We start from the raw sequence: 15,697 nt of genomic DNA on the forward strand, positions 1-15,697 counted from the left end.
ACTCCAAAAGTCTGGCCACCCCTGATGTACTGGTTTATGTTTTACATACCCCAAGCAGCAGAGGAGTAGAGAAGTATGGGCTCTCCGTTTCTTCAGACCTGACAAATGCACATTCAATAACACCCTCCTTCCCATTCATAGCATCCAGCAGAGAGAAGACAAAGCGTGCTCCTGCATAGGCCATGGACAGTGTTGCAGACCCTAGAATGAGACAATTGATATGGAAACATTACACCTGCCACCTTCATCGGAAGAGAAAAACTACATGTTTATCAGTAAAGTATCCGATGGAGAAGTCTCGCAAGGTCAAATAATGACATATTTGTAACTTAAAAATGTATCCTATGATCTCATTTAACCAAACTTAGTATGGACCAAATGTAAAATCAGTCCCAATTTCACAGAAGTAACCAGCTGGTTAACCTTTGAAATCATTAAAGCTTTAAATCCTGCTGCAAGACTACACAAAAAGTGCACTTTAGCCAAATTCAAACTGATCACATTAGGTTGTAATAGTGATTTGCAATGATGCCATATGTAGTGTATTTAAAGAAACATATTCAGGAATGTAGGAAAATAAATAATCCCAGCACAATTTATACAACTTGCTGTGAAAGGAGGCATTTAGGACTGTCAAGTATAGACCAGTGACGTGCGGTGGGGTGAAGCAGGTGAGGCTAAGCCTTTCCTGTCATACTAATGTTTGTGCTAGAGTTTTGACTGTATAAAGTATATAAAAAATACAAAGAATTTGTTTGAAATATCTTCTTTGCATTATTCTAGCCATTTTTATAGCCAAAACTCTGGAGTAAAAAGTCTTTGGCAGGTGAGGTAGTGCCTCACCTGTCTATCTTTTCCGCACATCACCAAATTTCCAGGAGTTTAAACTACTGCACATGTGTATAATGCCCAGATGTACTCTTTGGCTCATATATTATGTGTAAATATGGCTCTGGTGCTAGACAGTGCCTCCTGAGCCATTAAGCTCACCGCACGTCCCTGGTATAGACCAAAGATAGCTTATGTAGCTAGGAGTATGCAGGAGCGTATGGCAATATATGGCACAGCAAGTGCCAGATTAAGGTCCTCATGGGCATGGAGCTGAGACTTCTGCAGGGCCTATGATGTGCCACTACAGGGGGTGTACCAGCATGGCAGGTGTGTGGATACTGATGTGGGGGTGTTATCAGTGCCGTAAAAATATTTTGTGAATGATTCTGGCAGATAGAAGGAGGAGGTTGGGGAACAGATGGGATGGGGAGAAAGATGAGATAATGTGACACAGAGGAAAACAGAAAGTGACAAGGGGCAGAGGCATACATGCGGGGTGAAGAAGGGGCAGAGACATGTGGGAAGTGGAGGAAGGGCAGAGATATGGGGTGCAACGTGGGAGGCAGAGGCACATATACTAAATTACGTAGTGTATAGACAGACGAGGAGACAGGGTAGCGTCTAGTCTCCCTTCTTAGAGAGGACCTTTCCCATAATGCACTGGATCCACATCAACTAAAGGGAGCAGAGCGACGCAGGGCAAAGGCGAGGTGCAAGGTGGTAGGGAGGGAATAGAGAGACGCAGGGTGGTAGGGAGGGGAGAATCGCTGGGCGGTAGGATAGGAACAGAGATACAATCTTTTTCTTGGGCTGTGTGTCTGACAAAAGTCCCCAGTGAGGAAGCTGAGGGAGAAAAGGAGGAAAAGTAGTGGAGGGGGTGGACTGCCCTGCCTAGATATAGCAGTGTGCTGGGCTTGCTCCTGTGGGAACCCTTAAACTATGGGGAGCCTAGTGGTTGTGACCAGAGGTGTAAGTGACACCCTGACCCCTAAATATCACTGGAGGGGGGAAGGGGGTGTTACTATGTGTACCGATAGCTGCGCTCTCTCCTGGATCCCAGCACAGCGGCGCACACTCACCTGTGAAATCGGTTCAGATAGGGAACACACTGCATTACATTCCCAACCTCAGGGCCGGCAGCCCAGACGGTGGTGGGGAGGCACGTATACAGCGTCATGAGCGCCGAGTCGGTGCTGGGTTTCAGTATGTGGCGCGGGAAGGGCTATGAAAGCCTTCTGCTGCACTGCCCTCATGAACATCTGGCGCCGCGGCTGAGGTGTGAAGGTTGCCGATGCAGACAGACTAACAGGACCTAGGGCGCTGCAGTAAAAAGCTTTTTTTCTATCTACAACAGGGGTGGGGAACCTTCGGCACTCCAGCCGTTGAACTACACATACCAGCATTACTTGCTATTTTGCAATGCTAAAACTATTGCAGGGCAAGCTGGGATGTATAGTTCAACAGCTGGAGGGCCGAAGGTTCCCCATCCCTGATCTACAGCACAGAGACTTGTTGCAGAAGCTGTGGGACTATTTTTCAGTGTGGGCCTGGAGCTGCAGCTCCATTGTGGCGCTTGGGCACCCTAACCACGGACTTTGCACACATTTCTGTCCCCATAGTAGCAGCCACGGGTGGGGGCATTGAACTGCCCCATAGAAGTACTATAATAATCTCATGTACCCATATATCTAAAGTGTTTAGCTATCAATTTAGGACCTCCTGGAGCCAAGAAATACCATTGAGAGGCCACAGCTCCATCACTGATGCACCCCATACAGACGTTTGACACATTGAGAATTTACAAACCTGATCCTGCTTTGGCTTTGACAACTTCTGTTCCTGCTTCCTGGATGCGGCCGGTGAGGGCTTCCAACTGGTCTTGGGGAAACTCTACCTTGGGGGTACTCTGGAAAAATAGATTTTTATTTATTTATTTTAAATCAATCATCTATATGGGAAGCCCATAAGTGTGTTATTAGGGGGAAATGCATTCATTTGTGGACCAAACTCAAATGACTTCAGGAGTCAGGGAAGTGGGTGCTTCTTGATAAGATTTAAACATTCTAAACATGCCATATAAGGTCTGACCTCCACCACTCTCTCGGAACTAAAAGATGAAAGGAAATAACTGAAATTGTTCCTAGACAAAAGCAAACTGGTATTCCAAAAATGTAGGCCCTCCAGCTGTTGAACTACACATACCAGCAAGCCCTGCGACAGTTTTGCTATTTGGCCATGCTGAAACTGTTGCAGGGCATGCTGGGATCTGTAGTTCAACAGCTGGAGGGCTGCAGGTTCCCCGCCCTTGGTATAGATTATATAATTCTGGTGATACGTACACCCCCCCACTGATCAACACCTCAGGGAACGCCGCATAGAGGAATACTTAGCAATAGCAACAGAGTCCAAGTTGGAGGAGAAGTGGAGGACATTCTTGGACTGCCTGTTTACCCTGGCCAAGTTGGAAAAAGCAATTACCCAAAAGGTCAAGGCCTGGTCCAGATAGTTTTACCATTGTCATAATACAAAATATTCAATTTATCCCAATTACTCTTGCGCTCCCTTAACCAGAGCCGACACATACAAATTAAGGCCCATATTACAGTAAACCCTAAAGAAGGTAAAGATACAACCCATTGTGCCAGTTACCGCCCTATATCCTTGTTGACTATAGACGCTAAACTTCTTGCAAAAATGATCACTAAATAGTCTTCAAACATCCCTCCCGGAAAGATTTCTTCAGACCAGGTTGGTTTTAACCGCATTCGAGTCTTCGGACAACACTACTAAGATTATCCATCTCATTCATAGTGCCACACCAGCTCCCACAGGCAGACTATACATTTGCCTATGGATGCTGAAATAGCGTTAGACTTTATAAAGTAGACATTTGGAACTCCTAGGTTTATGCACATGCTCTTTCCTGGAATGCTGTCCTTTACCACAATCTGTTCAAATTAAAATATATAGAACTCTTTCAAATTTAATGATCTCAACTGGCACTAAGCAGGGATGCCCTCTGTCTATCCGAGAGAGTGGCCTCTAAAGGCCCATACACACTGGCCCATATATCGGTCGTTCTATTGAACAGCCGATATATTGCGGGTCCGTCAGCCAATGTGTACGGGCGATATGTCTGTACTCCATCGTTCAGACATATTGCGTCGGCCCTGCAGCACAGTCGACAGACAATATATCTACGGATATATTGGCGCATCGCTGTGTGTATGGTTGATCAGCCGACCGCCCGTACACATGCAGCAGCAGCTAGCGGTGATTGACAGCTGAACTGGGCATGCGTGTGTGTGTGTACACGCCAGCTCAGATCATGAAGTCAGTCCCCAACGGATCGGGCATTGTGTATGCACAGCACACTGCCCGATCCGTCCATAGATATATCTGCCGATCAATTGATCGGCAGATATATCTATCAGTGTGTACCCACCATTAGAGTACTTCCCATTTGTCTGGCAACCTTCCAGGATTATATATCTTTCTTACATGTTACAACTCAAACTGGTTTTAACTGAACTTTCATTTAACGATGAGCAAGATCAAACCCAACTTTTAGAATTGGAATAACTTGAAGGTCTCTTGGTTGGATGCATTATTATAAAAATGAATACCCTCTCCAAGATGCTTTATTTACTTCAGACGCTACCTATTCACATTCTGACCAATTTTTTTTTGTGACTTACATGATACAGTAAGACTGAGGCACGGCTGCCGGTGCAGATTCCAATAATGAAAAGATTCCCAAACTCTGCCCTTACAGCTCAGGCTTTAAGGATATCCATGTATAAATGGTCTTAGAATAAATATCCTTAAAACCTGGATTGTAACAGCGGAGGAGGCTTTCAACTCCCTAACTTCATCCTACATCATGCATCCCTCCTTACGAGATAGGTTATCTGGATTCTAAGGAACACTGGTGCTACAAGCAGACACTTAGCGGAATGTTTTTTCTAGCCGGTTTATTGCCACCATCCCTAACTTGGTTTGAAACACTCTTCAAGTCCTTTTCATTACCCAAACATATCCTCTCTTGACTCTATAAGTTGATTGTGGAGCACCTGTATGCTTTGCTTCCTATATCCATAGATTTGGTATAGGAACAAAGATATCACAATCTTGGCCAAACTATGGAAATGCATATCACTTCTCTTACATGCCTCCACAGAGTGTGGATCATATAGGCCCATTATAAATATCTGCCATGATACTTATTGGAGATGTGGCCAATTACCAGACTCCCCTGTGCATGCATAATATATTATATTTTATATATATATATATATATATATATATATATATATATATATATATATATATATATATATATATATATATAGACAACTGTACTGTAAAAAGACGGTTTAGTTAGAGAAGTGGCTGGGGAGGAGGTGCCTTCTAGCCCTTTTGAATGTTTGACTGTGTACTTGGCATGTATTCAATTTTGTAATCTCAATTTTACATGGCTGCCAATCCTCTACAAAACCGTTGAGTGGGCCATATGCAGAAACACTAAATAAAAAGCTAACATTCTCACTCAATTAATTGAATTCTCATATTTTTTTAAAAAAAAATACCCAACTAAAAGTGCAAATCAGAATCAATCCTGAGACTGCCGTCTATAAATGCACTACACGATTAGAACTGAAGTGCCCCATGATCAAATAGCAGTTCCTACTGAACAGTTTCAACTTATTTAAGAAGCATAATTTGAGCGTAATCTGACTTTATAGCTTGGTGGTTTCATTTATCCTTACCCTAGCATAGGGAGACCACAAAATACACACCCAGCTTGTCTATCTTCGCTATGTAACAACCACCAACAATTGATCTGTAAGTACATCACTATAGCCAACTGGAGAATTGCTAATTATAAGCATTTAAAGCAGCACCTCATGAGCCAGGGCATTAACTGTGCAAATGGTCTAAGAAGTTAGACAGTAGCAAATATTACAGTTATATTAGCAAAATGGAACAAAAAGCAGTACCTGAGAAATCAGTGGTATGATTGTTTTTCCAGCATGTCCACCAACCACAGGTATATTCACACGAGCTGGATCAAGATGCTGAAAAAAAATAAGATATTACTCACCGGTAAATCTATTTCTCGTAGTCCGTAGTGGATGCTGAGAACTCCGAAAGGACCATGGGGAATAGCGGCTCCGCAGGAGACTGGGCACAACTAAAGAAAGCTTTTAGGTCACCTGGTGTGCACTGGCTCCTCCCACTATGACCCTCCTCCAAGCCTCAGTTAGGACACTGTGCCCGGACGAGCTGACATAATAAGGAAGGATTTTGAATCCCGGGTAAGACTCTTACCAGCCACACAAATCACACCGTATAACTCGTGATACTATACCCAGTTTAACAGTATGAAAACAACTGAGCCTCTCAGATGGCTCAATAACCCTTTAGTTAACAATAACTATGTACAAGTATTGCAGACAATCCGCACTTGGGATGGGCGCCCAGCATCCACTACGGACTACGAGAAATAGATTTACCGGTGAGTAAAATCTTATTTTCTCTGACGTCCTAGTGGATGCTGGGAACTCCGAAAGGACCATGGGGATTATACCAAAGCTCCCAAATGGGCGGGAGAGTGCGGATGACTCTGCAGCACCGAATGAGAGAACTCAAGGTCCTCCTCAGCCAGGGTATCAAATTTGTAGAATTTTGCAAACGTGTTTGCCCCTGACCAAGTAGCAGCTCGGCAAAGTTGTAAAGCAGAGACCCCTCGGGCAGCCGCCCAAGATGAGCCCACCTTCCTTGTGGAATGGGCTTTTACTGATTTAGGATGCGGCAGTCCAGCCGCAGAATGCGCCAGCTGAATTGTGCTACAAATCCAGCGAGCAATAGTCTGCTTAGAAGCAGGAGCACCCAGTTTGTTGGGTGCATACAGGATAAATAGCGAGTCAGTTTTCCTGACTCTAGCCGTCCTGGAAACATACATTTTCAAGGCCCTGACTACGTCCAGTAACTTGGAATCCTCCAAGTCCCTAGTAGCCGCAGGCACCACAATAGGTTGGTTCAAGTGAAAAGCTGATACCACCTTAGGGAGAAACTGGGGACGAGTCCTCAATTCCGCCCTATCCATATGGAAAATCAGATAAGGGCTTTTACATGACAAAGCTGCCAATTCTGACACACGCCTGGCTGAAGCCAAGGCCAATAACATGACCACTTTCCACGTGAGATATTTTAGATCCACGGTTTTAAGTGGCTCAAACCAATGTGATTTTAAGAAACTCAACACCACGTTGAGATCCCAAGGTGCCACTGGAGGCACAAACGGGGGCTGAATATGCAGCACTCCTTTCACAAACGTCTGAACTTCAGGTAGTGAAGCTAGTTCTTTCTGGAAGAAAATAGACAGAGCCGAGATCTGTACCTTAATGGAGCCTAATTTCAGGCCCATAGTCACTCCTGCTTGTAGGAAATGCAGAAATCAACCTAGTTGAAATTCCTCTGTTGGGGCCTTTTTGGCCTCACACCAAGCAACATATTTCCGCCATATGCGGTGATAATGCTTTGCAGTTACATCTTTCCTGGCTTTAATCAGCGTAGGAATGACTTCCTCCGGAATGCCCTTTTCCTTCAGGATCCGGCGTTCAACCGCCATGCCGTCAAACGCAGCCGCGTTAAGTCTTGGAACAGACAGGGCCCCTGCTGCAGCAGGTCCTATCTGAGCGGCAGAGGCCATGGGTCCTCTGAGATCATCTCTTGAAGTTCCGGGTACCACGCTAGTCTTGGCCAATCCGGAACCACGAGTATTGTTCTTACTCCTCGTTTTCTTATTATTCTCAGTACCCTTGGTATGAGAGGCAGAGGAGGGAACACAAACTGACTGGTACACCTACGGTGTCACTAGAGCGTCCACAGCTATCGCCTGAGGGTCCCTTGACCTGGCGCAATATCTCTCTAGTTTTTTGTTTAGGCGGGACGCCATCATGTCCACCTGTGGCCGTTCCCATCGATTTACAATCAGCGTGAAGACTTCTGGATGAAGTCCCCACTCTCCCGGGTGGAGGTCGTGCCTGCTGAGAAAGTCTGCTTCCCAGTTGTCCACTCCCGGAATGAACACTGCTGACAGTGCTAGTACGTGATTTTCCGCCCATCGGAGAATCCTTGTGGCTTCTGCCATTGCCATCCTGCTTCTTGTGCCGCCCTGTCTATTTACATGGGCGACTGCCGTGATGTTGTCTGACTGGATCAGTACCGGCTGGTGTAGAAACAGGGATTTTGCCTGACTTAGGGCATTGTAAATGGCCCTTAGTTCCAGAATATTTATGTGTAGGGAAGTCTCCTGACTCGACCATAGTCCTTGGAAGTTTATTCCCTGTGTGACTGCCCCCCAGCCTCGAAGGCTGGCATCCGTGGTCACCAGGACCCAGTCCTGTATGCCAAATCTGCGGCCCTCTAGAAGATGAGCACTCTGCAGCCACCACAGCAGAGACACCCTGGTTCTTGGAGACAGGGTTATTAGGCGATGCATCTGAAGATGCGATCCGGACCATTGGTCCAACAGGTCCCACTGAAAGATTCTGGCATGGAACCTGCCGAAAGGAATTGCTTCGTAAGAAGCCACCATCTTTCCCAGGACCCGCGTGCAGTGATGCACCGATACCTGTTTTGGTTTCAGGAGGTCTCTGACTAGAGATGACAGCTCCTTGGCTTTCTCCTCCGGGAGAAACACTTTTTTCTGGACAGTATCCAGAATCATACCCAGGAACAGTAGACGTGTCGTCGGAACCAGCTGTGATTTTGGAATATTCAGAATCCAACCGTGCTGGTGTAGCACCTCCTGAGATAGTGCTACTCCCACCAACAACTGCTCCTTGGCCCTCGCCTTTATTAGGAGATCGTCCAAGTACGGGATAATTAAAACTCCCTTTCTTCGAAGGAGTATCATCATTTCCGCCATTACCTTGGTAAACACCCTCGGTGCCGTGGAGAGTCCAAACGGCAGCGTCTGGAATTGGTAATGGAAATCCTGTACCACAAATCTGAGGTACTCCTGGTGAGGATAGTAAATGGGGACATGCAGGTAAGCATCCTTGATGTCCAGGGATACCATGTAATCCCCCTCGTCCAGGCTTGCAATAACCGCCCTGAGCGATTCCATCTTGAACTTGAATCTTTTTATGTATGTGTTCAAGGATTTCAAATTTAAAATGGGTCTCACCGAACCGTCCGGTTTCGGTACCAAACAGTGTGGAATAGTAACCCCGTCCTTGATGAAGTAGGGGCACCTTGATTATCACCTGCTGGGAATACAGCTTGTGAATTTCCGCTAGCACAGCCTCCCTGTCTGAAGGAGTAATCGGCAAGGCAGATTTTAGGAACCGGTGGGGTGGAGACGCCTCGAATTCCAGTTTGTACCCTTGAGATACTATTTGCAGGATCCAGGGATCCACCTGTGAGCGAGCCCACTGATCGCTGAAATTTTTGAGGCGGCCCCCCACCGTACCTGGCTCCGCCTGTGGAGCCCCACCGTCATGCGGCGGACTTGGAAGAAGCGGGGGGAGGACTTTTGCTCCTGGGAACCTGCTGTTTGTTGCAGCCTTTTTCCCCTACCTCTGCCTCTGGAGAGAAAGGACCCGCCTTTTCCACGCCTGTTTTTCTGAGTCCAAAAGGACTGTACCTGATAAAACGGCGCCTTTTTAGGCTGTGAGGGAACATGGGGTAAAAATGCTGACTTCCCAGCAGTTGCTGTGGAAACTAGGTCCGAGAGACCATCCCCAAATAACTCCTCACCCTTATAAGGCAAAACTTCCATGTGCCTTTTTGAATCTGCATCCCCTGTCCACTGGCGAGTCCATAAGCCTCTCCTAGCAGAAATGGACAATGCACTTATTTTAGATGCCAGCCGGCAGATCTCCCTCTGTGCATCTCTCATGTATAAGACAGAGTCTTTTATATGCTCTATGGTTAGCAGAATAGTGTCCCTGTCTAGGGTGTCAATATTTTCTGACAGGGAATCTGACCACGCAGCGGCAGCACTGCACATCCATGCTGACGCAATAGCTGGTCTAAGTATAATGCCTGAGTGTGTATATACAGACTTCAGGATCGCCCCCTGCTTTCTATCAGCAGGTTCCTTGAGGGCGGCCGTATCCGGAGACGGTAGTGCCACCTTTTTAGACAAACGTGTGAGCGCTTTATCCACCCTAGGGGGTGTCTCCCAACGTGACCTATCCTCTGGCGGGAAAGGGAACGCCATTAGTAACTTCTTAGAGATTACCAATCTTTTATCAGGGAAAGCCCACGCTTCTTCACACACTTCATTTAATTCTTCTGATGGGGGAAAAACTACGGGTAGTTTTTTCTCCCCAAACATAATACCCTTTTTAGTGGTACCTGGGTTTATATCAGAAATTTGTAACACCTCTTTCATTGCTTCAATCATGCAACGAATGGCCTTAGTGGACATTAGACTAGACTCATCGTCTTCGCCACTGGTGTCAGTATCCGTGTCGACATCCGCGTCTGCCATCTGAGGTAGCGGGCGTTTTAGAGCCCCCGATGGCCTTTGAGACGCCTGGACAGGCACGAGCTGAGAAGCCGGCTGTCCCGCATTTGGCATGTCGTCAAATTTTTTGTGTAAGGAGTCGACACGTGCACGCAATTCCTTCCATAAGTCCATCCACTCAGGTGTCTGCCCCGCAGGGGGTGACATCCCTTCTATAGGCATCTGCTCCACCTCCACATTATCCTCATCAAACATGTCGACACAGCCGTACCGACACACCGCGCACACACACAGGGAATGCTCTAACAGAGGACAGGACCCACAAAAGCCCTTTGGGGAGACAGAGTGAGAGTATGCCAGCACACACCAGAGCGCTATATAATGCAGGGACTAACTGAGTTATGTCCCCTATAGCTGCTGTTATATATACTGCGCCTAAATTTAGTGCCCCCCCTCTTTTTTACCCTTTTCTGTAGTGTAGACTGCAGGGGAGAGCCAGGGAGCTTCCTTCCAGCGGATCTGTGAAGGAGAAATGGCGCCAGTGTGCTGAAGGAGATAGCTCCGCCCCTTTTTCGCGGACTTTTCTCCCGCTTTTTTATGGATTCTGGCAGGGGTAATTATCACATATATAGCCTCTGGGGCTATATATTGTGGTATTTTTGCCAGCCAAGGTGTTTTTATTGCTGCTCAGGGCGCCCCCCCCCTAGCGCCCTGCACCCTCAGTGACCGGAGTGTGAAGTGTGTATGAGGAGCAATGGCGCACAGCTGCAGTGCTGTGCGCTACCTTGGTGAAGACTGATGTCTTCTGCCGCCGATTTTCCGGACCTCTTCTTGCTTCTGGCTCTGTAAGGGGGACGGCGGCGCGGCTCCGGGACCGAACACCAAGGCCAGTTCCATGCGGTCGATCCCTCTGGAGCTAATGGTGTCCAGTAGCCTAAGAAGCCCAAGCTAGCTGCAAGCAGGTAGGTTCGCTTCTTCTCCCCCTTAGTCCCTCGCTGCAGTGAGCCTGTTGCCAGCAGGTCTCACTGTAAAATAAAAAACCTAATTATATACTTTCTTTTTAGAAGCTCAGGAGAGCCCCTAGTGTGCATCCAACCTCGGCCGGGCACAAAATCTAACTGAGGCTTGGAGGAGGGTCATAGTGGGAGGAGCCAGTGCACACCAGGTGACCTAAAAGCTTTCTTTAGTTGTGCCCAGTCTCCTGCGGAGCCGCTATTCCCCATGGTCCTTTCGGAGTTCCCAGCATCCACTAGGACGTCAGCGAAAAACACAATCTTACGTTCGTGTATGTAAAGCAAGGTATTTGTATACCCCAACCTACTGCTGTTACAAGATTTACACAAAAATATACAGCAGTGGTGACTCGTACAGGATCAGTATGAAATGCCGGCGGACAAGATCCCAGCTATCATGATCCCGACAGTGGGATCCCATCCGCTGTAATTGCTGGCAGTGGGGCGGGCACTACAAAGCCCCATGCGGGCTCGCTGCGCTCACCACGCTGGCTTGCTGCACTCGTCACGCTGGCTTGCTGCACTCGTCACAGGTTCTATTCTCCCTCTATGGGTGTTGTGGACACCCAGAGGGCAAATAGACTGTGGCGCCGGAATTTCACCGCTAGTCGGGATCCCGACTATTGGTATTTTAACCGCTTCCCATAAATACACGAGAGTTCATACACCAGGCAACTTTACACAGCACAGACTTCTACAACAGGTCATAAAACTACTATATTGCAAATGTATTAGGCCACAGTAGAGGACTGTTACATCCTTAAAACTATTTAAACATTTTATTACACAAACATAAAGGACTTATGCAAGCACACCTGTTGATATGCACAAAGAAAAAAATAGCAGTGACTTTGTTTAATGCACCGTGTGCCTCTGTTTTTAATACAGCGAGTAAATCCCTTTACGTACCTTCAGTTCTGCTACAAAAGTGTTGGCTCTTACAATGTCAAGTGTAGTTACACCAAATATGCGGTTGGGATTGTAAACACCATGTTTCTTAAAAACTTCAGATGTGATCGGGATAGTAGAGTTCACCTGTTTAAAGATGCAACATACAATTTATAAATGTGACCGGAGCGTGCATCTAGGCAAAGGTTTACTACTATACCTACAATAAAGGACAAATGGATGTGCTGATCATAGCAAGCAGATTCTACCTATCATTCTATAGAATGTACCACATACACAATATGTAGAATCTTAGTGGTTGCTCTGGCCAACCACCCCCTTATCCTCTTTAATAGACTTTATAAATCTCCCCCATAATCATACACCAACACACTCTTCTACAAACAGCAACTTTGAACTCACTGGATTTGCAATGATGCAGATCATGGCTTCTGGACAAGTTTTTGCACAAGCATCAGTCAGGGTAGCAACGATGGACGCATTTGTGTTAAACAGATCATCACGGGTCATTCCTGAAATAGATAGGGAGGCAGAAATAACCAACTCTGCATTTCATTTTTTTTTTTTTATAAATGACTTAAGACATGCCGTACGAAAGATATAAAAAAGGGGGGGGGGGGGGGGGGAAGGGGGCTGAATTTAAATTTTTTTTTTGGTTGAGGTTAAGTAACGGACAATTTTCAATTGTTCTGCAGATGGGCGTAAGTGCCGCAGGTACCCATAGAAACATAAAATTTGACAGCAGTTAAGAACCACTTGGCCCATCTAGTCTGCCCCTTTTTATTTTTACCATATTTTTATCTCAAACCTTATTTGATCCTTATTTCTTTGTAAGGATATCCTTATGTCTATCCCATGCATGTTTAAATTTCTCTACCGTCTTAGCCTCTACCGCCTCTGATGGGAGGCTATTCCACTACCCTTTCTGTGAAGTCATTTTTCCTCATATTTCTCCTGAACCTCCCCCCCCCCACCCCCTCCAGTCTCAGTGCATGTCTTCATGTCCTATTGCTTCTCCTCATTTGGAGAATGTTTCCCTCCTGGACTTTGTTAAAACCCTGAAAGTTTCTATCATGTCCCCCCTTTCCCTTCTCTGCTCCAAACTATACATAGAGATTTTTTTAGTCTTTCTGGGTATGTTTTGTGATGTAGGCCATGCACCATTTTAGTTGCCCTTCTTTGTACAGTCTCTAATGTATTAATATCCTTTTGAAGACGTGGTCTCCAGAATTGAACGCAGTATTCTAGATGAGGCCGTACCAATGACCTATACAGTGGCATTATTACTTCTTTCTTTCTGCTGCCGATTCCTCTCCCAATGCAGCCAAGCATCTGACTAGCCTTCCTCATTGCTTTATTACATTGCTTCCCTGCCTTTAAGTCACCTGAAATAGTGACTCCTAGATCCCGTTCCTCCTCAGTAGTTTCCAGTATAGTGCCATTAATACTATATTTAGCCTTTGGATTTTTGAGACCCAAGTGCATGAGTTTGCATTTTTGGGCATTAAACTGTAATTGCCACACTCTTGACTCTAGTCTACCTTCTTCCGCAGTCATTTGTTTTACCCCACCTGGTGTGTCTACCTTGTTGCATACCTTTGTGTCATCTGCAAAAAGGCATACTTTCCCTTTAATGCCATTTGCAATGTCACCAATAAAGATATTAAAAATGCACTGGTCCAAGTACAGATCCCTGGGGTACTCCACTGGTAACATTTCCCTCCTGTGAATGCACTCCATTTACAACAACTGTTTTCTATCCTGCAACCAAGATCTTATCCATTCAATAATCCTAGTATCCAATCCCAAGCTTCCAAGTTTATTTATCAGTCTGCGATGTGGAATAGCGTCAAAAGCCTTACTAAAGTCTAGATAAGCTATATCCACGGCTCCACTTTTATCCATCACTTATCACACAGTCAAAAAAAGTCAAAAAGATTTGTTTGACATGATCTCCCCCCCAGTGTATCCATGCTGTTTGGGATCCTGTAAATTGCTGGATTTCAGATAATCTACAACTCTTTCTTTTAAGAGCATTTCCATCAATTTCCCTACTACTGATGTAAGACTCACTGGTCTGTAGTTGTTTGCCCTTATTTATTGCACTTGCCATGCCATTATGCACTGAATTTAGACATGTAAAGCCATGCAAGGTACTGAGCATGCTGCCAAAATGGCAGTCTGGTCTAGTTTCTTCTCGCCACCTCAGGAAGGCGTTAGCAGAAGTAATGGGCACCTGCGGCATTCACACCCATCGGCAAACAATTAAATTGTTCCTGTCACTTTAGGCGGAACCCAAGAACAACTGAATTCACCCTAGAGTTAAATATCACATACCAGGTTTTCTAGGAACACCAGCTGGGATGACTACTACATCAGCATCTTTCAAGCATTCTGGTAGTTGCTCTGCTCCAATGTATCCTATTAGAGGAAAAAAATTTTTTTTAAAGAAAGCAAATATGAGTAGTAAAAATACAGACATCCAAGAATTATTTTGCAGATGGAATCCTTCTACACAGCTAGGAATAATTTGTTTGTAACCCCAAGAGTTACTGGTCCTGCGTAACTATCTTTTCCAATACCTGCAGTTGAGGCATGCCTGCAAAGCTCAATTCCCTAATAATACTCCTATTAAACAATCGTTAAAATCACTGGGTGACTCGCGTCTCTCAAGATTTATTCTAACCTGCTTACTGCCCACTATAGTGATGATCTGCCACGCCTTCGGCCTCAATGGGAAACGGACTTGGGTACTTTGTCTCAGGAAACCTGGGACGCTGCCTTAACTAGTCCCCATATATCGTCCACCAGGTTTCAGCAACTCCAACTATTTATCCGTCAGAGTGTACCCGACGCCTGAACGCTTGCTCTCGACGCCTGACTCAATGTCCTAAATGCAACTCATTGGAAGGTATGTTTTTGGCATTTATTATGGGCATGCACAGTAGTTAGTTCATTCTGATCTGAAACCCTGCGGATTATTGCCTCCACTGGAATTCCCCGAGATGCGTGTACCCAGTCAGTGGGCTTGCTAGCTGCATTTGATGATGACATTGTGGATAAATACACTCAGAAATATTGTTAACCTGTGTATGTTGGTAAAAGTTTGCCTGGTCAGATCATAGTTGGCTACGAATGGCCCTAGGATTGCAGAATGGATTTAGTTAACGAAGTAGTTAAACATGAAAAAAGGATTTTTTTTATTACCTACCGTAAATCATTTTCTCGCAGTCCGTAAAGGATGCTGGGGTCCACATTAGTACCATGGGGTATAGATGGGTCCACTAGGAGCCATTGGCACTTTAAGAGTTTAATAGTGTGGGCTGGCTCCTCCCTCTATGCCGCTCCTACCAGACTCCGTTCAGAAACTGTGCACAAGGAGACCAACATCTTCGAGAGAAGGATTATACACAGAGTGGCCAGATTCACACCAGCTCACACACACACAAGGCAAACCAAG

General features: G+C 45.7%; 1 protein-coding gene across 1 annotated transcript in view; it reads right to left on the reverse strand.

The window, feature by feature from the left end:
- The window catches only part of MDH2 (malate dehydrogenase 2), a 48,185-nt gene that overhangs the window by 1,240 nt on the left and 31,248 nt on the right, over positions 1 to 15,697 (reverse strand). Inside the window, exons 3-8 of the mRNA XM_063953965.1 lie at positions 14,575 to 14,658; positions 12,640 to 12,749; positions 12,238 to 12,363; positions 5,832 to 5,909; positions 2,638 to 2,737; positions 50 to 201 (exon numbers count right to left, since the gene is read on the reverse strand). Of these exons, the coding sequence (XP_063810035.1) occupies positions 50 to 201; positions 2,638 to 2,737; positions 5,832 to 5,909; positions 12,238 to 12,363; positions 12,640 to 12,749; positions 14,575 to 14,658 (650 nt within the window). The remainder of the gene's footprint in view (positions 1 to 49; positions 202 to 2,637; positions 2,738 to 5,831; positions 5,910 to 12,237; positions 12,364 to 12,639; positions 12,750 to 14,574; positions 14,659 to 15,697) is intronic.

Source organism: Pseudophryne corroboree, chromosome 2, assembly GCF_028390025.1.
Source record: "Pseudophryne corroboree isolate aPseCor3 chromosome 2, aPseCor3.hap2, whole genome shotgun sequence".
Classification (NCBI taxonomy): Eukaryota; Metazoa; Chordata; class Amphibia; order Anura; family Myobatrachidae; genus Pseudophryne; species Pseudophryne corroboree.